Raw genomic sequence first — 24313 nt, forward strand, 5'->3', positions numbered from 1 at the left:
GCACAGCTAGGATTGCTGGCCATGCCAACTTGGTCTTTCTTTACCTCTCTAAACTTCAAATTTCTTCCTTTTTTATTTTTTTCAAATCTAAACTCCAAGCCTCCGTGTTTTCACCTTCCAAGTCAGCTTGACCATGCTAACTCAGAAGGCACAGGGAAGGTAACAGGGATGCTGTGTCCCAGCCCTGACCCCTGGACTAGGGACGTTTCCTGGATGAATGCTTCCAGGTGTCTCAGGCTCTCCCTTGTGTCAGACACTTCCGCTCCAGTCCGGCCACACGCCCTCTGGTTCACCCTGCTGCCTCCAATCCTCAGCCTCTCCCCAAAGGGAATCTTCTGGCCTCTGGAGGAAAACCCTCCTTCTTGGGCTTCAGGCATATCCCTGTTGGCCACCTGCTCACCCTCCTCACCAGCGTGGTGGGGAACCCGATCCTGCTCCCAGGATTCCTTCCCCTTATCTCCTCTCTCCAGCCTTTGACCTGGGGTCTCCCAATGCCCTCTCTAGCCTTGACTTTCTGTGCTGGGTTCCTTTGTCTTCTATCTGCCTTCTTCCTTTTCCTCAGATACTCCAAGTCCTTCCAAAGTCTTCAGACCATCTGTTTAAGGTGATAGCCCCACCCTCCTCCACATCGCACAGACAATAGGATCCTCCTCTGCGATCTTAAAGGGCCTACAGGAGACAGTGGACGACGAAAGGCTTGCAGACCCCCAAGTGACCACCGCCAGCATCAGTTCCGAGAGCTTTCGGGTTCTCCATTTACCCTGTGGCGGGCACTTGTTCGGAAGACATGCACAGCTCCCCCCCCAATGTCCGGGGATGGAGAGGCCACATTTTCCGGAGAGGAACGCACCACGAGAGAATGCAGCGACACGTCTCTGCAACCGTAACCTCTGCTTGTTGGGTTTCTGGACCTTGTCACGCTCACGTTTCGGCCCTGGCCACCCTCTGTGGTGGGGGCTGCCCTGGGCGTTGTGGAATGTCAGTAGCCTCTTTGGCCTCTACCCACTAGGTGCCAGTTCACCTTTCCTGCCCCTCCCCCACCCACCCGTTGGAACAACGAAAAGTGTTTCTGGACATTTTGTGGGCAACATTACCCCCCTCACCTCTCCCCCTCTCCTTCCAGGCAAGAACCACTGATTTAAGAATATTTGAAGGTGATTAGTATGGAGAAAAAAAAATGGGAAAAGTAGTAGAAAATTCTACTCTGCCCAGAAGTCCCCATATATGATGTAAGCAAAGAAAAAAGGAGACCCATGGGAAAGGAATTGGGAGAGCAAATCTTAAGAGAAAGTACAAAATACACAAACGTAAGAAGGCACTTATTTGGACAGAGGATCTGCTAAGGAACATTTCTTAGTAGAACAGAGAACGAGGCCCGGCCTTCGCTGAATCCCACGTGACCACGGGCAAAGGTGGGTCCTTTCAGGCGACTGAGGTCCAGGCCTGGCCAAGGGGGACTTAGGTGCAGAGGGACTTCTGAGGGGATGCTTGGGGGAGGTCAGGGACATGAGCTCCCACAACTGTTCAGCAGATGCCGATGGTCTCAGGATGGAAGCGGAGCACACACGTGCAACATCACCTGCCCAGCATCTCACTGAAGCCAGTTTCCCCCTAAACTGAGAGATAGGGAGGGCTGGGCGCAGACTGAGAGGGGGCCAGGCCCCGCAGGCTGGACGTTTAATGGACAATCCCTGTGCCCACTCAACTTCCTGCAACTTCACCGAGACAGGCAGGACCGAGAGAACTTAATGAAGCTACCGTAAGTTAGTTACCAAACCTCTTTTGTTTTTCCACCAATCTTTTTTTGAACAGGAAAAACAGTGGTTAAGTTTTCCCATGAAGAAGGGTCTCTTTGAGCTGACAGCCTGCTCTCTACGCCTTGCCTGACGTCTCGGAGGTGGCAGCCCCGTGGGAGATGTACTGGGCCTCGTTTGTTATCAGGCCTGGGATCATGAACTTGCCTGGTCATGGACACGTATTTTTCCACAGAGCTGTTAGATTTAAGCACAAACCAATCATCTCAGGAACAGGAAGAAGCCCTCTGACTACGTGGTATTTCGTACTTGCTTCTTGCATCCTTGCCAAGCCTCCCACGGGGGACACCCACAGGACTGCCAGCCCGACACCCTTCGGCAGAGGTGGAACCTGCCCCGAGCCTCCCGCTCTTCTTGGCTCTCCTAGCCCCACGTCCTTCTTCCCGTTCTTAGTTGGTCACGGGGGCTAAGGGGGAACCAAGGCTGGGCGGAGGGCCTCATTACTTGATTCCTGCTGCGTTGTGTGGGTGGAGGGACAGCAGGGCCCACTTCTGCTCACACCCACTGGGATTGTCACAGCACAGCAGGAAGCGCAAGGCTGCAGGCGCTTCCCCCGCAATCTGATAACCTGTCCATCTGTCCATCCATTCACCCGCCTACGAATCCATCCATCCGTCCATCCACCCAACATTTGAGGGCCCACACCCTGCCATGTGCTGTGGATGGAGAGAAATGAGACGTGAGTTCATCTCTCGCAGACTTCAGAGTCTCTGGGAGACCACACTCAGGCACAGAAACCCTTGAATTACATTTTCGTGAGTGCTAAGTAGATAGACGAACCAAGCAAATACGAGCCGGAACTAGAAGCGGCTTTTCGCAGGAGCTCCCCATGGGTACCCTGGAAGACTGAGCCCTCAGAGTGCCCCTCCGGTGACCCCACTGCTTCAGGGAGCAAACACTATGTGCACCCATGTCGGTGACGGGGATGTGGGGAGGCCTGCTCTTGGTACCCCAAGCACCCTGTGCAGACACGTGTCCCAGCCCTGTGCCTTGCTCAGTGACTTCCCCCCGTGAACAACAGCCCCACTGGGTGGCTGTCGTGACCCTGCTACCAGAAATCGTGGAGCAATGGGACTGTGCAGAGCATGGAGGAGGACCCTCCCAGAGGGGACGAGAAAACAGCGTGTAGCCAGGGGAGACTGAATATGCTTTGGGATTGCTGATGCTTTTGACCAAACCCCAGTTTTCTGCAGGCCCCTGCATCGATCATTATCGGGGATTCCCTCTCTTCCAGATTTCCAGAGCCTTCGACAGAGACAGACCGACCACCGCACTGTGGGAAATGCAGGGGCCATGCGGAGGCGGGGGCTGGCTGTCAGGGCCCAGAAGCACAGCTCTTCCCCTATGGCGCCTCAGGAGTGCAAGGCGCTGCCGTCCTCAGACTGCGGCCCCTCCCCGCCGTGGCATCTGAAATTAGAGGCTGAGACGCTTGTTTGGATTGATCCCCACGGACACGAGGGCCCGGGTCCCACTCTGTAGGAGACTGTGTCTTGGGCACATGCATGTTTTGGGGCTAAACCTCAGTTCAGCCTGCCACCTCCCAGCTGTGTGACCCTGGATAAGATGCTGGGCCACTCTGCCCTAGACACCCACGTGTAAAATGAGGAAACCAACTGTCCCCACTGTGTAGGTGACAAGGGTGACATGAGTTCCTATTTATAAGGTACTTCCGACAGGGCCCAGCCCATGGTCAATGCTACAGGATAGTGCTGATCCCATAAAACTTGACAATCCAACAGCGCTTTTGCATCATTTTCTGTAGGCGACTTCTTTCTTCTGAATCCTAATCACTGGGTCTCTTAACCAAAGCAACCCAGAGGCATCGTTCCAGGAGCACCTAACTTTCCCTCCGTGGCGCTAGAAAAGCTACTGGAGACCGAGGCCACTGGCCTGGCTAACCCCAGGAAGTGATCCCAGCACATCGGTGCTTTCTTGCTCGTCCTCAGCACAGTGGAATCACGGGTGCCTTTCTCTTCTGCTCTTCAATACGGGGTGAGTGGCTGATCACGCTCACTTCAGGGTCCCTGGACCATCAGTTCTTGTGGGCAGCTTGACCCCGGGCCTGGGGTGACAGCGGGGGTCAAACGAGGTGTGGGAGATGCCAACATGGAGAGGGTCGCAGTCACCGCCTGAGAATAAATGTGAGCCCGCCACAGTGCGCCGGTTCCTAGGTTTCCCCGGGACAGTGGCTCTCAAACAGGAGTGGCTTGTCCCTCTAGGGGACACGTGGCAGTGTCTGGAGCAGCTTTGGTCACCACATCTTGGGGCGGCGGTGCCACTGGGACCTAGTGTGTGTGGACCAGGCGGGCTGCTGCCCATCCTACAGGGCCCAGGACGGTCCCCCCATCAGAATGACCCAGCTCCCAAGGTAGTGAGGTTGACAAATGCTACAGAGAGTTAACGAAGGGCCCTTCACTTAGGACGTCATCACTGGAAGACCTCTGACACCGCCCTGTCATTGCGTAGGGAGTAGAGATCATATGCAAGGGCTGAGCCCAGAGCCGAGAGCCCGGCCAGCAGAAGGCTCCTCCTCACCTCATGCAGCAGCCACCTGCCGCCAACAGGAAAATGAGTGGGTCCGCAAGGGTGAGCCATCTGCACTTGAGGGGCAGACCTGGGGTGCACTTTCTGGACTTGGTCTGCAGTGGCGTGTAAGAAGAGAATGGAAAACTCAAGCAGGTGGAAAGGAAGGGCGTGACGACAGGTAACATCAACTGGAAGGTTCCCGGGTGTCAGGCAACGTTCTAACCTGGGCCTCACCTGAACCACGAGGGGAGCACCCCTGTTCGCGCACCCCACCGATGAGGGAGGGGAGGCCCAGAGAGGCTAAGTAGTCTGCCCAAGGCGACTCAGCGGGAAGGGCAGAGGTGACCAGGCAGGCTGAGCCCAGCACCAACCCCAGCACCATGCACCGACCCCAGCACCACGCCACAGGTGGGTGAGCCAGACAGAGCCTGGACCCCTGCTGGCTTCTGCCTCCTACCAGCTTTGTGGCCTGGGCTGCACACTTCCCTGTTTTCATCGGTGGAGGGGGGAGCGGGGGTGGGGGGGGGGAGCTGTGCTTCTCTCCTATGTATGGTGTTTGATCTTGGGAGAGGATGGAGACGACGTGCCTGGTGCCCTGGTAGCCCTTGGCCAAGGTTGGTCACTCTCGTCTTTATTTATAAGCAACACAGTAACTTAATCATTGCCTACCTTCAATGAACAAACCAGGATCCTCCCCCAGAACAGTGCAAAGGATTCGTGCTGGCTGCCACCGCCCTGAGCCTTCTGGGGTGGGCCCTCCCCCTCCCTCTCCCCCTTCCCCTCCCTCTCCCTGGGGGTTGACTCCCAGGTGAGAGCCCCCCAAGTGGCCCAGGCAACCAAGGGGTCCGGGCTCATCCATGGTGACAGACACCAAGGGCCTCTCTACTTTCTGCCCCTTCAGACCATGTGGTCTTTGGAAACGACACATGTGATCCTAAACTGATGTCCTTGAGGTGAAACCTGTCCCACCAAGTGGCCAGAAGCACCTGTGAGAGAGGCCGTCCTGGCCTGTCAGCCTGGGTTAGGGGTGCAGGACTCCTCCAAAGGGCTGAAGCCAGACTGAAGGTCAAGTGGGGGTCACCACGGGAAGATGGGAGGGGGACCGGAAGTGGGGCTGGGGTGGGCCCGGCCGGGGTGTATACAGAAGCATGTAAAGGGCCTTTTCTGAGTCACAGGAATTCCCAAAGTATAACCTCCATGAACAGTGTGGGGCTTCTGCTTCCCTGTCAGCTGCCCGCCTCCGACAAGGAAAGCGACTCTTCCGAGGTTACACAGAACCACCTTTCCAAAGGAGCTATATTAGTTTATTATTATTTTTTATTGCGGAGCATAATTAGCTTGAGAGCCTTTTAATTTGTTCCCATTAAGATGTTTGCATAGTAACAATTAGAGGCTGGCGGGGCTCCCTGCCTTCTCAGTGAGCAGGGGCTTTGCCGGCTGTGCGCTGGCTTTGGGGGCCATGCCATGGTTTATTGCCCCTCCACCAGGTGGAGCCCAAGGAGAGAGGCAAGGAACTCCCTGTGGTAACTGCCTGTCAAATAATCAGACAAAAGGTGCCTTTTACACAGATAAGGTTAAAGAGAGGGAAAAGAAAACCTCACACCCACCTACTTGCCCGAAGCAATGTATATGACGTTGCTAGACTTTGAGGTGGCAGATGCGTCTGCAGAAGCATGGGGGGCTGTTCTCGGAGGCTCACCTGGGAGCAGGTCTCTTGCTGTATACCTGGCTCCTGGCGGTGTGGAGGGCCCTGTGTGCAGCGGGACTGAGGTCACCTCCTGCCATCACAGCGGACTCACCTGCCTTTGGCAGAATTTGTATCCCAACCACAGGAGTGACCAGCGTGACTGTTTGCTGGTGGCCTCCCTGGCCGGGGTCGGTGTCACCCCAATGCCGGTCCCCAGGGACGCCCTGAAGGACAGGCTTGGGTGGGAAGGCCCTTGTTACCTGTGGGGTTGTCCATGGGTCCTTCTGTACACGAGTCTGGGATAGACCAGGATGGGGCAAGGAGACACCTGGGACACGACATTTTAGGAGGTGCTGTCCTCCAAGGTCATGTAAACACAGGGTCAGCCTTACCTAGCCCCAATAGTGAGCCCTCCCCAGGATTTTTTCAGGAAATACCTCACTGTCTCACACTCTGTCGCTTCTGAGGGACTCTCAGCCTGATTGGCTGGGAGGAAAGGCCATGGTCCCCCACACCCTGCCAAGCCAGCATCTCACATCATTTTGGGAACAGAATTCTGAAGCTTGCTCTAGTCTGAACACCACAGGATGAAAGAAGTGTCCCTTGGGGTTGTCCTGGAACCATGTGAATGTCCCCCTTGGGGCACAGCCCTGGGGGGAGGGACGGTACCGATGCTGATGGTGGGGACCTAAAGCCACCGGACGCACCCAGAGCTGCACAGGCATCTCAGCACACTGAACAGCACCCATGCTTGAAGCTGCCTGAGGTTCAGCTCTCCCCCCACGGTGTCACCTGCTGTCCAGGGGCCTTGACGAGTCTCTACCTCCATATGGCTCAGCCGTCTCGTGTTTCAAACCAAGAGAACAATGAAACCCCTTCTCCTTCCTGTAGGGGACAGCAGGCTCCACACATAGACACATCCATGGGGACCTGGCTTCCTCATCTCCTAGCAGCTCCCCCCTCAGGCCAGGTGACCCGCCTCTGCCCGCCATGCTCCCTTCAGCACCCGGGGTCTTCCATGAGAGCACCTGCCCCAGGTTCTTGTGAAGGATGTAATGAGCAGCGCAGGAAACCAGCATCATGCTGGCGCCTTGCACGTATTATGCGCTCAATGAACACTAGCTGTTACTGTGACTGCTTTTAATGTTAGCGAGCTCAGCCCTCAGCCAGGGCAGAGACTGTGTCTGCCCCACTGCTTGGTGGGGGAGCAGACCCCGTTTTCCACCGTGACACCCGCCAGACTCTGAGCGAGGTTGCAGGGATGTGTTCTGGGCTCTGCAAGGCTCCTCTCTGGCCCCAGACTCTGCGCTACGCACCTTGGTGGCATTTTCCAGAGTTGCTTTTATTAATCGCCTTCCTCTCTGTGCTCACTGCTCCTAGCTCTTCCCTCAGGTCCTCCTGACGAGCCGTCCAGAGCAGGGGCCGCTGTGCCTGCTTTACAGGCAAGAGGCCTGCAGAATTGCAAGGGTGGGTGAATGGCTCAGGCTCACACAGCACAGTGCAGGTGATGCGGAGAAACCCAGCTCCTGAGCCCACCCATGGCCCTGGGCTCCTTGCTTCTCGACGCTCCGCTCTGGTCAGGCCTGTTCTCCCCCTGGCCCTCCTAACAGACAGCTCACATACCAGGACCCCAGGGCACCTAGCCCTGGGACATGCAATTCCTCCTGGAGCGGAGTTTACACGTCAACATCGACCAAAGCCCACAGGAGAAGGACTGAAGGGCTGCTGGCAGAGGCTGAGTCCCCGTCAGCAGCACGAGACACTTGAAGGAATCTGGGGACTTTCTGAGTCACACTAAGGGGTTTATGGGGGGGAAGGGGAAAAATCACACGTTGCATTTTAGTTTTTATCCTAAGTTCTATGGCTGGAGTGGGTTTTATAACGCACACGCCCTCATTAGGTCATATCACTAAGCAGGGCAGGCAGGCGTGTAATTTATACACAAATAAATGCGCACAGGTGGGGGGCATGCCGAATACCTTTACTTACATGCGACGTGACCAAAGCAGTTTGGAAATTAGTGCCTGATACTCAGCAGTTCCCGCTGCACCTGGAAACAGCTTTCTCACACTCAGTGCGCCATGGGAAGAGACCCTACTGGGTACTCTAAGGCCTAAGGCTTGTGGTTTCTCAATGCTGGGCTGTGTGTGAGAGACAGAGGGGTGGGGGAGGAAGGAGGGAGAGAGAGTCCTTTATTTCTCCTGATGGAGACCACTTCTGAGCATGAGTTTTGAACCAGAAGTGCCGTGAGGACCTATGTCTCTGCTGGGTCCCCATCTTGCACAAAGACAGCACTGTCCCACGTCCCAAGGCTCCTCTGGAGGCTGCTGCCTTGGCCAAGGCTGCCCCTGCACCTCTCTGCATGAACATGCATGTTTGTGGCTCTCTGGCCGTTCAGATTTCCCCAAAGATGCTCCTCAAAACCAACCTGGTTAACCATACAATTGCCTAAGGGGTGTGGCCACCCTTGGCGGGTGCTTAGCAAAGGCAGCCCTGGGCTTATGGGTAAGACCAACCGGGAACGCAGCGGGGTGGTGGAGGCCGGGGCTGCGCTGCCAGCCCAGGGATCTGCGAAGGCTTCAGGCACCGCACCAGTGACTCTACACGGTGTCTGCCCTCAGAGACTGGGTTAATCTGGCAGGGTGGTGCTGCCTGCTAGTTACTTAGGCACCCGAGTGGCATTGGTCGCCTAGTGTCTGCAAAACACTCGGAGGCAAGAGCAGAGATGACCCAGGTTCTGCTTCTGATTCTGGGACTGAGCAGCTGAGGGACCTGGGACAAGAGAATGTGTCTGGCTCCCTGAGTCAAGGAGATGTCACGCCAGGCAAAACCCCAGAAACTTCTGTACATATAAAACTTTATGTATATATAAAGCTATATGGTTTCAGATGCCAACTGGAGTATATAAAACTCTCTATGACTATATATAGAAAACACACCCACACGGATAACTTAGAAAGTATGGAACGGGACAATGTCTCATAGTTCATCTGTCATTTACACAGATTCACCCACCTCTCCCACACAATTACCTCTTTGTTTGGCACCCAACCTAGAGGGCAGCGCGGGGGCGGCATTGCTTTACTTATTTTTCTCATATGAAGTGACGATGCGGGACGATTGGCAGGTGAACAGAATTTCCATTGTTGCCGTTCGTACTGCTTTATACAACTCCACACCCTCCACAGCCCTAATGTTTACGTAAGGTGGCTTAATACCCGCTCCTCTCCTCCAGGACTCCGAGGGCACCAGCCACGCTGTGCCACATAAACAGTGATAACGCAACAGCAGTGTGAGTTTCTGTTCCTGCCTGTCAGTCCGATGTCATCCCGTCCTCACTCTTTCCAGCCGGAGGAGAGAGGGGGAGAGGGGGAGAGGGAGAGGGAGAGAGAGAGAGAGAGAGAGAGAGGGAGAGAGCGCTCCCAAAGGCATGGATGCCTTTCCCCTTCCCTGTAGTCCCGCCAGGCCCTTGGGTGGGGTGGTGCCTATATGCACTTTCAGATTTTATAAACTACAGACTTGCCAAGTGGGTTGATGTCAAGTTCAGCTGTGACTGTTGGCGAGGTGAGGGGCTGCACAGATGCAGCCTGCAGGTGGTGTGCAGTGAGGGGCTGGGTGCACGGGGTTCAAAGTGCAAACAGCAGCCGCGTATTAAAGAGCGGCAAACTGTGGTTGGCGAGAAAACTGCTGCTGGAAATGGCACCCGACCAGGGCTTTTAGTTAATCTGCATTGCCCTTTGAACATTCTCGTGGCTGTGACAGAAAATAAACATTGAAGGCTATGCACGTTCGCCCTTTTTGCTCCTACACTGAGTCGTGAGAGAGAGGGCTGCTCCGAGCATATGCGCAGCCTCCCCTACAAACCTCACCTGGGGAACAGGGGACCACGGACCCCCTGCGGTGTGCTCACGGTCCCACTGCTCGTTGCTCTTACTCACGGAGCCCTGTCTGGCAAGCTGACTACTGCGATATTTTCTAGATCTTTCTTTAGGATCTCCAAACATAAAAAAAATCTGAAATCCTACACATTTTCAGAAGCAATATAGCTTTGAGGTGATTCTCCCAGCTATTTAATTTACTGCTCACATCTTTTCATTTCATTCTCCATCAGCAATCAGAGAAGGTTCTTTCTAGGAGACATAGTCCTCTTTCAGCGAGGACATCGGAGAGGCTGGGAGGGAAAGCTGGGTGGCCGGCGAAGAAGGTGGAGCAGAAGCTCTGCCAGGCGCCAGCCCCGGGCGCTTCTCTCTCCCAGTGGGCTCAAGACCTGACAGGTTGCGTCCTGGCATAGGACCAGCTGAGCACAGGTGGCAAGTTGACAGAAAGGAGTATCAGTGTTGACACGGGCAGAGCCATCGGACACGCCCAACTCGCCAACTGAGATTTCGATTTTTGGTGACCGTTGGGGCCCCTAAAACGTCTGGGGGAGCTCACGGCTTACAAAGAAGTTCATCTGAAAATAGGCGCCTAAGGACCCTGAACTGGGAGGCGGGGCCACATACAAAATCAATGATGCTCTAATGAACAGCAAAACAGAGTGAGAAATTGACATTATTTCTTATTTCTGGGGAAAACAAAACAGTCTTTTAAAAAAAATTTATTTTAAATAAAGCATTGGCTCGCAGAGAGACAGATCTGCACCCAGACTCAGGAAGCAGACAGGGCCAGAAATTACGAAGCAGAAATCATCTGTAACTTGCAGAAATGCAAGGTGTGCACGAGTGTCCCATCGCCTGGATGGGCACTTGTGACCTGATGGCCTTGTCTCTCCCTGAGATAAGACACTTTGTGGTACACTCATGGAGGACAATGGGAAAGAAAGTTTCACTCGAGAAATTCTTTAGAAAAGAATTCCCCTTAAAGAAAACGTTTGAAGGTGTTGGGCGGCGAGGTTTTGAGAATTTGAAAGGATGAGGAAAACACAGAAACTGACATGCATGGTCCATGGCCAAGGTGGCGGCGCGCACACAAGCAGCATGCCGTGGACAGGAGGCTGTGTGGCTTTCCTCCCACTGTGGGAGAACCAGCGCCACCCTGGGCTGTGACCCAGCAGGGAGGTGTGACTGTGACACCCATGTGGCCAGCTCCCTGCACCCCCACCCTGTCTCCAGCCTGTTTTCCATAAATCGGGGATAAACACCACCCTCCCCGCACCCACATCCATCTGCAACTTCCAAGAAGGACCAGAGGAGCGACTCAGAGTTTCTCCGCGTGAGCTTTCAGAGAACTGCTAACCCAGGAAACCAGAGACGAAACACCACTGGACAGCTCCGTCCGCCTGGGGACAGTGTCCGCTGTCACGGACGAGGTCGCACCCAGTCACTGGACATCCATCCCCAGCCCCCTTTCCCTCCGTGTTCCTCTGCTCTGTGAGCTAGAAAGTGACAACTCCATTGTCTTGGGCCCCTCCCAGCCAGCTCCTTGTGCCGTGGCCCACGAGTCATGGAGGGGGAAGCTTGCAGAGAAGGGCCACCCTTCCTGAGTAAAAAGACAGAGCCCCCAGGAGTAGGCCCAGAGGCCTCCATCTCCTTCCCTGCCTGGACAGATCTGAGCTGCAGGCCACCTGGCCACAGGTGTGGCATGATGGACCCCAGCCCAGGAGCACCCGGTCCCCACCATACCAGTAGGGGAAGGCTTACTCCAGAATGGCCTGTCACACGGCACAGGTGTGGGCCACGGGAGTCAGGTCATCCCTTCCGTGTGGCCAATGTGGCTGTCACTGGTGAGCTGCCCGCTCAGTATGTCACCGTCAAAGAGCCATCATTTCAATCCTCATCTGGTCACAGGGTGCATGTCTCCTGCTTGGCCAATCCTTTCCCTTCTCAGGTATCGCTCAGCATCCCCAGGGCAGGTGAGGGGAAGGGGGAAGGGTGCCAGAAGTGAACACAGGGAAGCCTGTGGGAGCCACGGGCCTGTCCACGAGCTGCTGGGCTGCTTTGTGTTCAGGAACCCCCCCCCCTCCCTGCCACCATGCCTCCTTAAAGCACTTCCTGACAATGCTCCCCATCCACAAGGCTGTGAAAGGAAAGGCCCCCTTCGTACCACTCCGGAGTGCTAGAGTCATCATATTTTAGGAGAAAATAGGCCAAGAAAGACACATCACTTGAGGCCCATTTTACTCAGAAAGAGGCTGACGCAGGGGACTGGTGGCACCCAGGACGCAGGACGAGAGACGTGCAGGGACAAGGATGGCAGAAGTGTGTTGCAGACGTTAACACCTGTTCAGGCCCCAGAGCAGCTTCTGGAGAGTTCTCCGAGGAATGGGAGTTGGAAACAAGTCTTTGAGGTGACGAGGGAAAGCCCTCCGCATCCGTGTGTGGATCGGGAGGGTGACTAGTTCCTGTCAGAAAATAAAAGAGTAGAGACTGGTCGCTCCCAGTCGCTGAACTAAGACACGGGTGGCGTGGCTCCTGGGGCCTCTCTGCGAGGTGCCACGAGGTGCTCAGCGTCCTCGGACAGGAACCCTCATTCGGGGGCGAGCTCCTCTCGGGCACTGTTGGCCCGTTCTACAGAACTGAGATGAGACACGGAGACATCGAGTGACTCATCTAGGTCAGTAGAAGTTACCTGAGAAGCTGAACAGTTCGCCTGAGCTTCCTGTGCTGGCCTCTGCTCCCTCCCCAGCAAGACCGGGCCACCTGCATGTCCGGGCTTTGACACAGCACCTGGTCCGAAACGTCGCAGGTGAGCGCGGGGCCGGCCACCCCTCAGGGCCCAGAGCACCTGTGTGTGGTTCAGCGGGCGAAATGGCTTTTTGCCTGAGAAGGACCTTCAGGAAAAGAAAGCTTCCCCGCGACTCCCAACCCAGAGAGGCACCTGTGAAGGTCTCCGCCGCGGCGTGCCCCAACTAGCTCAGAAGCGTAACAGCTGAGCTTGCAGAGCTGCTCCCTGGCCCTCTCTCCTTCCCTCTCTTCTTCATGGGCACTTACAAGGAGAGTCAAAAAGCCATCACGTGGGCAGATTTCCTCACCACCTGCCCGTGTCCTACCAGGGTCCCTGCCGCTGGCCCGTCCACCGGGCTGTTCCCCCCCACCAAGGACTCCTCCCCCCATCTTCTGGCATCCGCCGGTCATGCCATCTCCTTCCCCCACCCTGTGTGGCCTTCTCCAGGGGGCCTCCCCACGGTCCCCCTGGGCACTGCGGCCTCCCCCTTCCTGGTGTGGACAGTCTGACCGAGCGCCCTCTCGGAGAACGGAGCACCAGGAGCCCAGGCTGACAAGTACTGTCCCGGGGCCACGACTGCGAAACACCCGACGCAGCCTCCGTGGTCTGTCCGCGCAGCCACTTCCACGACCGCTACTGCGGACGAGGGCACGGAGGCCCAAGAGGGAAGCTGCTTTGTGCTGTTTGACTAGAGCCAGGAGACGGGACAAGAAAGAGAAGGCGCCACCACACTATCTGTTGCTGCCCCCTCACAGGCCGCCCGCCTCTGCTGGCCTTTTGCCAGTGGTGGCCACTCTCGTGAACACCCGGCTCTCCCCTCGGATGGACACTCGCCCAGCCCTGGTCTCTGCGGGACGGTCTCTTCGTGGGCAGGAGCCCTGGAGTCCCCTCTGCCCCAGCACGAGGCCCAGCCTCTTTGTGTCAGCGGCCACGGGGCAGGCCTTTCTGGAGCACACATTTCAGATGTGTTCCAAGCAGAGGGACCTCCTGGCTACTCTTTGCTTCCAACAGCTCTTGAGAGGTCCTACCCTTCGGTTTCTGGGTCGGCTGCCCCTTCTGAAGATGCCCCGCTCCTGGCTGCTCACTGTGGCTGCCGCCCTGGTATGGGAGCAGGTGTGAGGCCTCCCGTGCCCCTCCCTGGTGCCCCACACCCTGCCCTGGTGGCAGAGTGCATCTTGGGAGGGTTCTGAATTACAGAGACCATGTCACTGCAGGAAGTGGAGCCAAGGTGGTGGCTTCTTTTGGGGACAGCTTTTTGCTCTTTTAAAACTTAAGCATTTCTAAATTGCTTTGTCATTTTCAAAGGTTTCTTAGTGTGTGAAGGTACTACACGGCAAAGGGTATTGTTATGAGTTTAGATAGATTTTTTAACACCTTTTTTTTCATTAGTTCCCAAATGGGTGGGCAGTGTCAGAATGCAAGGCCCCACGGCACGGGAGCTGGAGTCTGACCCTTCCACTTCCCGGACAGCACCCGGGAGGCACAGCGGCCCTGTGGGCAGGGGCGCTTGGGTTGGCGAAGATGGCCTGCTTTGGATTGAGCTGTGTCCACCCCTAAATCTATTTGTTGAAGTCCTAACTCCCAGTGTTTCAGAATGTGACCACATTTAGGGATGGGCTTTTTACAGAGGCCAGTAAGTCAAGCCATTAGCGTGACCCCCGATCTGACGACAGGGGCGTGTTCTCACCAGGAGAAGGACACAGGGAGAAGAAGGCGTGGACGCACCGAGGACAGAGGCGTCACAGGAAACCAACCTTGTCCACACCTTGCAGCCTCCACAACACAGCGGCCTCAGGGCCCTCACCAAGGCTCTGGGCTCCAGAGTCCCGAGACAGCACATTTCTGTGTTGGAGCCACCCAGGCCGTGGAGCTTGGATAAGGCAGCCCTACAAAGATAGTACAGACCTCACACTGTGTACAACACCCAGATTTGTCTACACGTTCAGCGGTCTTAAGTCTTCAGTGGAGCCCGAAGTGCCTTCATAAATGTATTTCTGAAAATACGGGCAGACCGATCTTGCAGAGAGGCCCGCTTCCCACACTCGGCCGCGTCCACGCTCCGTCATTCCCTTTGAGGGACGCCTCCGAGCTGGCGGCGGTGCGTCAGCCCCGCTGAGATTTTTACCTGTGGTTCTAGGAACTCGGAGGCATATTAGCATTCAGGCTTTGCATAGACCACTAAGCCACTTCTAAGAGCAAGGCTATCTGAGGCATGCTGCAAAAATACGTCTGTGCCGCTCTTTTCCTTGCCACACCTACTGCAGTCTTTGGGGCGACATGCTGCACCTTGCAAGGGGGCCAAAGTGGGGGTTCGGAAAGAGCCTCAGGGTGCGAAGCCAGAGGGATCGTTCCAGGGAATTTTGATTTCATCTTATCTCCTGGCCTCCGCGGACGCAGCGAGAGCACCCGTGCGGTGTGCGCTGCGGTAGACCACACTCGCTTTGCATGCCAGCCTCCCGGGCTGTGTCACAGAGGCTGGGCCCACGCTTCTCTTTCCCCCCAATTTCCACAGGGGCACCTCACCAAGAGTGAGTTCTGGGTTTCCTTCAGCGAGAAGTGCAGGGACTGATAGAGTGTTGCCCCAGGGAGCAAACCAGGTGTTTTCCCTTCCTGCTCACGCCGGCAGCCGGGAGCAAGCACACACTATAAATGACAGGCGACGGGAAAGGGGGAAGGTCCTGGCACGACGATGGCCAGGCTGTGGACACGGGTTTGGACTCAGGGAGGACCCTGTATGGGAGAGCGTGGGGACTGTGCTAGCCTCTGGCGCTGAGGCAATGCCCAAAGGGTCCCTGCAGCAGTGACATCTGTCACCTCCTGAGCTTGAGGGAGCGGTGCAAATCCAGGCAATGGAAACCACCCTGTCGATGGGTCACTTGGATGCACTTAGCAGGGACACTGCTGAGATTCCACTTTGGTCCTCTGAGATCAAATCTCAACATTGTAGTAACCAGTTAGAGATTATAAAACGCCCCGAGTGCCTTTCTGTGAGTACAGAATGGAGACACCTTTGGTCATGAGCCCTTCTGGGACGGGGTGAGGGTCCTAGGGCCCTCCCCATGCTGCCCCCTGGAAAGCTAACTGCCCCTAGTTCCAGCCTGGGCTGGGCGGGTGGCCGTCCCTGGGCACAGGACTGTGGGGCTATGCTAGGGGCCAGCCCCGTCTTTCCTGGTGCCTGCCTGTGCAGGTCCCTGGGTCCCCTTATTATCTCTGCTGTCTGACCAGTGAGGGTAGAGGCAGGCCAGCACCCCAGCCTGAAATCCAACCCGCTGCCCAGGGACATGTTTGAAATTCCCTGACTCCACCTTCCTGGGTCAGTGGACTAGGAAACCGTCGCTGTGTGCAGGGGTTACTGAAAGTGAGTCGAGGCAGGAAGACCTTTTTACTGTTATTCTACCGATATTGCTTCCTTCGCTCGTTAGCGGCCCAGAGGAAATGCAGTCGGGGAGGGGCCGTTTGTGTGACTCACTCACAGCGCATGACTCAACTTCACTAAAATGTCCTCAGCTGCCAGTAAAGAAGCCTTTGAAAACCCTTTAATTTGGAACTTTGAGTCGGTTAATGACTTGCTTTCTTCCCTGTCTCCTGAGATTCCACCCCCCTCCTCCGCCACCCCCAGCACACTCGTGTGGGCACCCATGCACACACACGTGTGCACACACACCTTTGTCAAGTGTTTGAATTTCAGGGACCCAGAGACACAGAAGCTCAGTGGCACTCACAATAGCGCTTGTTCTGGCGAAGTGGCTAGCAGCCCTCTGCAGTCCCTGGCTCTCTTGGCTGAATGAATAAGTCATGAGTCACGGATACCATTTGGGTACGCTCGAGAGTTTGTAGCCAGAGAATGAATTACCCCCTAACCCGTCCGCATCACCCCATCGAGCCACACTTGGCAGGCACTGGTCAGCGTGCATGCCCTGACACTCTGCTATGACTTTGTGACATTTTTATTGACTTAAGCACGACCCTCTTTTCCCACCGAAGACACACCAAGTGAGCGTGCACACACTCACACTCACACCTCCCCTCTTCCGCTCTGCACGTTTCAGGGGGCTGGTTGTGAGGACACAGACAGGTTTTCCACGCAAGCAGCTCCATTAGGAAGCCTGCAACCTAACGACTTAAGGGCGACAACGCCTGACTTAGGAAACATCTTTATTGCTCTTTGTGAGAGAGGTCTCTCTACACCACAGCTTGCTTCCTTTCTCTCTTGAAAGATGCCGGCTGCCTCTGCACTGAGACCACAAGGAACAACACACAACCGCAGCCCGGTGCTTTCCGCCCGGCTCCATCCGCCCGGCTCCTGCGCTCTCTGCATCCCGGGCACCACGGAGTGGCCGCGCTGGCTCTGACAGCCCTGGCTGGTCTAGTGCACGTCTGTGAGCCTCTGCCCCAGGCTGGCACAGCCCTGCTGGCCGGCGCTGCAGGCGGCTCCGAGCCCAGGGCAGGCTGGACTGTGGGCCACAGAGCACGCTGAGCTCAGGATAACCCAGCTGCTGTCACTCCGGGCGAGGGGGAGCAAAACCAAAACCCAGGGAGCCCCACGCAAGCTTTACCATCTGCAGGGCTCTAACCAGGAGCAGGCCGACTCACTCGCCAGGGTTCTCACGCACCGACTAACACTTCAACAGCTTAACTATTTATTCAGACGTTCTGAAGAGCTGTCGTCTGATGAATAAGTAATCCAATAGCCTTGTAATCACAAGCCTGCGTTTGAATTCCTCCCACCAGACAGACAGGGAACCGGCCGGCTAAGTGCACCGAGTCACAACATTCTCTGCAAAGCTGTGCAAAAGCAGATTTAAAAGACCAGCGTGTACTCACCTCTCATGAAGCACTGTGGATATGAAGGAAATGACTCAAATATGCTCTCTGAAGCCATGGCTTCCTCCTGAAAATGCACCCTCTTCTGCAGGCGGGGGAGTCACTGATTTCTTCTTACCTTAGGAGCGAAAAACCAAGAAAGGTCATTGTCTGAACCTCGCCCCCAGCCGCGGCTCCCTACATCTCTTTCATTTTTTTCCCTTGACACCTCTGGGGCTCCCCGAGTCCTATGAAAAATGTACCTTTGTGAAAACAAATATTCAAATTGTTAAAGATTAAAAAAAAAAGTGGTGTCTTGGCTGTGGGTTGACAATGTTCACCGCCCTGCGAAACCCTGTGGTTTGCAGCCCTTCTGATTCGTCCTGCCTGCTGACCACTGTGCCGGCGTCGCCTCCCGGCGCTGCCAGCCTGCCCCACTTGTGGTTCTGTGGTTGTTTATGGGCCCAAAGAAGTTTTCACACAACCCAAATTACAAATTTAACTGTTCCCCTTTCCACAGCTCCTCTTAATTGGTTCTTGCCAATCATGTGACTTCAATGAGGTCAATTTTTTTTTTTTTACTTTCTGAGCAATGCCCTTCTTCCCCTCCACCTGCCTCCTGCTGCTCCCCCTGCCCCCCCCAACCCCGTGGCTGTGTAAGAAAACAGCCGAGTAGACTTTGCGAGAGAGCGGCTGTAGCAAAAAGTGACTCAGTCTCTCATTCTATCAATGGTCTTTGCTGATGCAGGGCGACGCGGACCCTGCTGTTGTTATTTGTGGTTTGGGGAAGTACTGATTGTTTTGATTAAGATTTCGTTGCTGCTTATTCGATAGTAATTCTGCCCTGGCACCAGGCTGCTGCTCAGACAGGCTGTGGGTGCCATCGCTGGGGTGCTGGCCGTCGGCGCAGGGGGGGGGGGGGGGGAGTCAGCCCCTGGCGAAGACGGCAGCGGCGTGAGACCGTGCGGGGGGAGAACAGACAAAAGGAACTGTTTTGGTGAGAGTCTGAGCCCTAAAAGGCTCTAGCAACTCACCAGAATTTTGGAGCCTAAAAGAGGGAAGGCATTTTAATTTGGGGATGAAAAGACCATTTTCATACCAAAAATGAAGTGGTTTTATTCCTCCTAAGTGGACATCGATTCAGTAAGGAGATAAAAGCCGTAGTTCTCTCCTGCACATGCAGGAACACACGTTCGTGTTAGGAAGCTAAAGGAAAAGAGAGTGAAATGGTGCATTTGGGGCAAGAGCAGCGGCTACCCAGTGAACTTTCCTGCTTCTACCTGCACGCGGTCTCGCCTAGTCTTCCTCTGTCCCACTCGGAGCCTCCGGCCAGTCACACCTGGGGGTAATGCTCAGCGGTGCCCTCAGGAACTGGGCCCCCCTGGGAGCATTAGAGGACTCCTGCACGGCAGGCGGGGGGCGGGGGGAGCAGAGAGGCCTCTCCGAAGCAAGCCCTTCCCGGGGGACTGACAGAAGGCATGATCTAGCTCGTCCTCTCAGCGAGGAGACGGGCCTGAGATGGGCCTGTCTGGAGGTGCCGAACGTGGGAGACTTTTGCATGGGGGGCACCCCAGGCACACACGTGTCTTCCTGTCTCCTGCCCACGGACAAAGTGCTGTTTGTTTTAGCGTTCCAAGATCAAGTGAGACTGTCCTCTCCTAACGAACCGCTTTGCTTTGCTGGGCTCCTGTGCACCCTCCACGGTGCTCTGGACACAGAGGGTCTCTCACCAACCCCCACAGAGAAACTGTGAGACCAGGGCCTCCGAGGAGCCGAGCGTGGGCTGCGGGCGGCTCCGTAGAGCCCAGCAAAAGCACGCGGGATGCCTGGCCAGAACAGCCCCTCGGCTTTGTCCTCTCCACGGAGTCTCACCCACACCCACAGTGGTGACAAGCTCGAGGGCAAATGGCACAGGTGCTGCCAGGGCACAGGCAGGATTTTTACTCAGGCCTGTTTTGACTAAAGCAGGAATCGAAACTCAAGAGTCTGCTTTCTCCCAGACTTGTGCAAAGTTAGCTCGCCGAGTGTCGACACCTCATTAATATGTGTAAGAGTCGCCCTGTGAGTTTGTTTCACGTAGTTCACTGACATCCACAAGTCACGCACATCGCTAGGACGCTGCATCCTCAGTCCCCGAGAAAGCCACGTTCAGGTTCCTCCCCACAGCGTGTCCCTGCTCTTCTTCCCATCCTCCTCCCTGGGAGGGCCCTGACAGCTGACGCTCGGCCACGCAGCTGCCACCGCAGCGGCCGCTCAGGCTTACTAATGACTGGGCAATGCAAGTGGCGATGCAGAGAAATGCTTCCCATGCTTCGTTCCAGAAACCCCCTGATGCTTTCGGCCTTAGGTGTCCAGAATCATGGGGGCAGGGAGTGTGTTAGCTAAGTGCTCAAATTCCCAGCTTGTCCCTGCTGGCTTAGCTATAGCTGGCCATCTCTCCTTCCCAGGGGAGTGTTCGTAGAACCGGTCGGTTTAAAGTCGGTCAGGCTGGGGTTTGCTGAGGCCTCACCTTACGCTGCGATTGTTTGTAGTCGGCCAGGCTGGGGCTTCGACGGGGCACCAGGGGGCAGAGTGTGCAGGCCTGGCCACTGGCTGGTGCCGTCTTCCTCTGGTTTATCTGCCACAGCAGCCACAGCAGAAGTTCATAGCTCGGGGAGGTGACAGTTGGAGCCTCTCTGGGCATCCTCCGAGTCATGACAGTAAGTAAAGATTCAGCCTGTCGCTGGTGAACTTGGCCTTACCACTTCCTTAGGAGGCCAAGGCGAAAAGACACGTATGTCATCAACGCGCCGCCCAGAGAGCACTCAGTGCTCGGCGAGCTGGGGCGGGTTAGGAGCCTGGAAGTTTGTGCAGCGACCCACACCCTGGGCCCCGCTTCCTGCAAGTGACTCAGAGCCTGGACTGTGGCCTTGGGAGCCGTCCCCGAGCGGCGGCGACCGACTGTGGCTTTGCCAAGCTTTTGGACGGTAGTGTTCATCCTCACTCAGATTGGCTGCAGCTTTCACATGTCACTGTGGGGCGGGGGAGGGTAAGCTCAGGTGTCACTTTTAATGGCTCTATAAAAATACCAGCAGAGGTGGAAAGATGCATAGTTGCATAACCTTATAATTAATGCGCAGAGTTCTGTGTGCAGCCCCGTCCAATGAAAACATTCTCTGCTGGGTGTCTTCATTCCACAATTACCGAGCACGGGCCCTGCATGTGTTTATTCCAAAGCAGAGTCTGGCCAGAAAATGGACCCCCGAGAGGGTCCCCCAAAACACCGGGTGCAGTCTGAAGTCCCAGGACGACCATGTTGCCCGATTCTCCACATCACACATTTCCATAATTTTCTAAATCTCTGCGTTCCCCCAGAAACCTGTGTCATGCCCTCCAGAAACCTGTGTCATGCCGACAACGGCCTCAGCAATGGTTATTAAACCGTGACACACGTGCCAGGGCTTCATGGAACGACCGTGGCCTGATCTTGGTTTTCAATAACAGAGGGTCCCGCAGGCCCTGCTCTGGAAGGTCTTCCTTCCTGGAGACCTTCCCGGACCCCACAACGGCATCTGCCACGGGGCACAGCTGCCTCAAGCACACACTCGTCTCTCAGTCCTCCAGGTAAAAGTTCAATTCAAATGTAAGTCACCACGGGATTTCTTTTATAGCCAGACAAGAGTTTCAGCATTTCTTTTTCTTAAGCTTTCCCTAGATGAAGATGCATTGCTCTGTGGGGAAATAGGATTGAAAAACAAAAGAAAAAAAGCAACTCATCCAATGAAGGCTGTTGAATGACATGACACCTTGTTTGGGGATCATTGTTTCAAATATAAGAGTTTCGCTGCTTCCCTGTTCTGGGCGGGGCTTGGGTGAGCCTTGTGTGGGTCACCAGGGACCTGGCGGGAACCTGCATCCTGGGCTCCACCCAGAAGCCCGAGCCGGAGGCCGTGTGTTCACAGGATCTCCCAGCACCCCCTGCACACTTCAAGCCCGAGAGGCACAGCCGCAGGGGAGCCTTGCACAGGACTTGGTACACAACATCATGATACTTTTCTACATTCTTGAGATCTCTTTTCCTTAGAGAGAGCTTTCCGAAAGGTCTAACCTTTCTACCTTGTTGCCTCGCTGCAGGGTTTGGTAAGCCCTGGAGGTTTCTGGAGGCAGGAACCCACGAGAGGCAGGGCTTGCGTCCTCCAAGATAGAGCTTCCGTGGACCGTCACTCGGCGCTCCCATCGCAAGTGCTGGGTTTGGGTCAAGTTTGCAGTTTGAGGTTTGACACACCAGGTGCGGAGGCTTCAGGTGCTGCGTCCGCTGAGCTGGTGGCCACATGCCTGTAAACAGGAGGCATTTTTCCTCAAGGGGCGTCAGGTTCTTCGGTGTTCACCTAGTTTGCAATTTGGAAGCGTGTTCAATCTGTGAGTCGTCCCAGATGCCACGTGCTCCCCAGGCAGTGTCTCCGGTGGCCCCTCCCTGGGCTGTCCTCCCCATGGGTTACCCACCTCTGCTCTCTGGCCACCGCCTTGCTGGTGTCAGGCCCTGTGCTTTCCTCGGAAAGAAGAGGACCCAGCCTTACCTTGTCCCCACTTGTGACAGCCAACCCTTTTGGAGCCCAGCAGCCTGTGTCCCCCGGGAGCCCAGGAGTTTGGCCACCTCGTTTAGAGGCGCCTGTCCCCTTTCAGCCTGCGTTGGGCCAGGAGTCTTGTTTGGGAGAGTTTCTCCTTACAGAATCCTGGCTCCTCTGCTTCTGCTGCCATTTGAAACCAGGAGGGTAAAACCGGGGAACTCAAACAAACCCTCTTTGAATGCTAGAAATGTTTAGCATTTGAGGTTGGGTCCAAGGATGGAAAACATTTTGAGTTGGGGCTGAACCTTGCAGCCAGTTCCTCCAACCTTGAGGCTAATTTTAGCAAGAGCTCCAGGCAGGGAAAGCTGAGGGAAGTGAGGAAACGAAAATCACCCTGAGCTGGAGAACCCGGAATTCGTGTCGGTCAGAGAGCGGAGGGTTCAATAATTCAGCTTATGTGGCTTGTCGTGAGGGTCCCCAGGCTGGCCAAAGCACCTGGCCACAGGAACTCCGGACTTGTGTTGTGATCGCTGCTCCCTTTCCTGGTGGTAGGCAAATTCAGAAACGTCCACGTGACTATTTATAAACCAAAGCACAATACCGCCTTTTTCACCGGGGTGCTGTGAGGGCCCCTACTTTTTGGACTATGCAAAGCGGCTTTGAGTGGAATCAAAAGGAGTCCAGTGGTGGGTGTTTCCGTATGGAAACACACGCTGTGCAAATTTGAATAGTGGTCCTCACCAGGCACCCTCTTCCCAGGGCGTGGGGACCGCCGGCGAGGTCTGGCTCAGGGAGAGCTGAAGCCCCACTGCCGTGGGTGCTGAAGAAGTCTGGCGTGTTCATCACTTAACGTTTGAATCAGATGTTCTTTTGGAAGACTGTCGTTCCGCCCGACTGAGGCAGGCTGCAAATTCTTTCAGAACCTCAAAATGTCAAAATTAAACAACAAGTCTACCTTGAACACAAAATATCACACTTCAAACTATGTGGTGTGGACTTGATTCTCCTCCTCCTTAAGGTCCCGGCCCCTCCTGTGCCAGTTCTGAAACTGGCTGGGTTGTCGGGGAGCGTGGCAGGAGGGCCCTGTGCCCAAATTGGACTGGCGTCGGAGACGGCACTCCTCCTGGACGAGGGAGTGCGGAGGGATGGCCAGCAGCCATGCAGAGCTGAAGGGTGATGGGGGGGTGGGGGGGAAGAGAACTAACCTGGGTTTCCATTGTTAGAGGACAGTGACCTTGACCGGGGGACGTGTGCGTGTTGAGGGCCTTTGATTGTGACGGAGGCATTACTCGTAGTTTGTTTCCTGTGCATTTTCGGATCTCACCATCGCCCTTTGACGACCCCCCGATTTATCCCACAAGGGAGGGGGGGCTGACGGGCATTTGTGTTTGTCCCCATGGTGGGAACCGAGACGCGAGACCCTGCTCGGACTCCCAGTGGTTATTTGGCAGATGTCAGGGGGCTTCAGAAAACTGACCCAGTGAATGTTAAGAGGCCTGAAATTGTACCCAAATCATCTGGGCCTCTTAGAGAAAATGCTGAGCTCCCTGAGTCTATTGCTTCTTATGTCGGAATTAACACCACGGCCAATGAAGAGCTGTGCAGGGAACGTGCCCTTGACCAGGTTCTGTGGGTGACTTTAACGAGTGCCTGTCGAGGACGCACCACCTCCCAGCAACGTGGTTTTCCCGCCATTCTTCCACTATTGGGGCATGAATTCGCGTGTCTCAGTCTCTGGCAGAAGTGGCCAATTCCCCCTTCACCCCTCCATTGTTGTTCCTTCTCATCTTTCCCATCTTTGGGCTTCACCAAATCTCAGAACACCCCACATTCCCTGCAGCTGTAGTTACTTCCTTAAGTATCTATTTCCTAATCGTGGGCTAGGTGCACCAGTACTGCTTGGAAGAAGGTTCATGGTCTTCTGAACCATCCCGGTAAGAAATGAGTAGCAGACACCAAAATGACAGGTGGGGCCGGGGTTGGAAGTCGGAAAAGGCCTGACACAGTCTCCCAGGATGCAGACTTCAAGGAAGTGCCGACTCGAATGCCAACCCTGAACTTGCACGACCCTAAGAGCGAGTGCTTCCTGAAATGGCATACCCTAGGCACCTCATTAGCCTCGGCCTAGTCCCGACCCTGGATGTGGCTCACAAAGCTGAGCACAGACCGTGGGCTGGGAAGAGGCGTTGTCTGAGTCAGGGAGAAGCCGTGTGGCTGAAACGCCTGTGGTCGTGAACTAGCAGAGTTCTGAGTGGGACCTTGACAGACACATT

The 24313-nt window shown here is 55.5% G+C and overlaps 1 protein-coding gene across 3 annotated transcripts in view; it reads right to left on the reverse strand.

The window, feature by feature from the left end:
* RUNX1 (RUNX family transcription factor 1) overlaps positions 1 to 17945 on the reverse strand; it is a 210206-nt gene extending 192261 nt beyond the window's left edge. For all 3 annotated transcript variants that reach the window (XM_053916882.1, XM_053916885.1, XM_053916875.1), the window contains exons 1-2: positions 17757 to 17945; positions 17515 to 17632 (exon numbers count right to left, since the gene is read on the reverse strand). In XM_053916882.1, the coding sequence (XP_053772857.1) occupies positions 17515 to 17572 (58 nt within the window). In that variant the 5' untranslated portion in view covers positions 17573 to 17632; positions 17757 to 17945. The remainder of the gene's footprint in view (positions 1 to 17514; positions 17633 to 17756) is intronic.
* Positions 17946 to 24313: the final 6368 nt, after the last annotated feature.

The sequence above is a fragment of the Desmodus rotundus genome, chromosome 2 (assembly GCF_022682495.2).
Source record: "Desmodus rotundus isolate HL8 chromosome 2, HLdesRot8A.1, whole genome shotgun sequence".
In the NCBI taxonomy this organism is placed as follows: domain Eukaryota; kingdom Metazoa; phylum Chordata; class Mammalia; order Chiroptera; family Phyllostomidae; genus Desmodus; species Desmodus rotundus.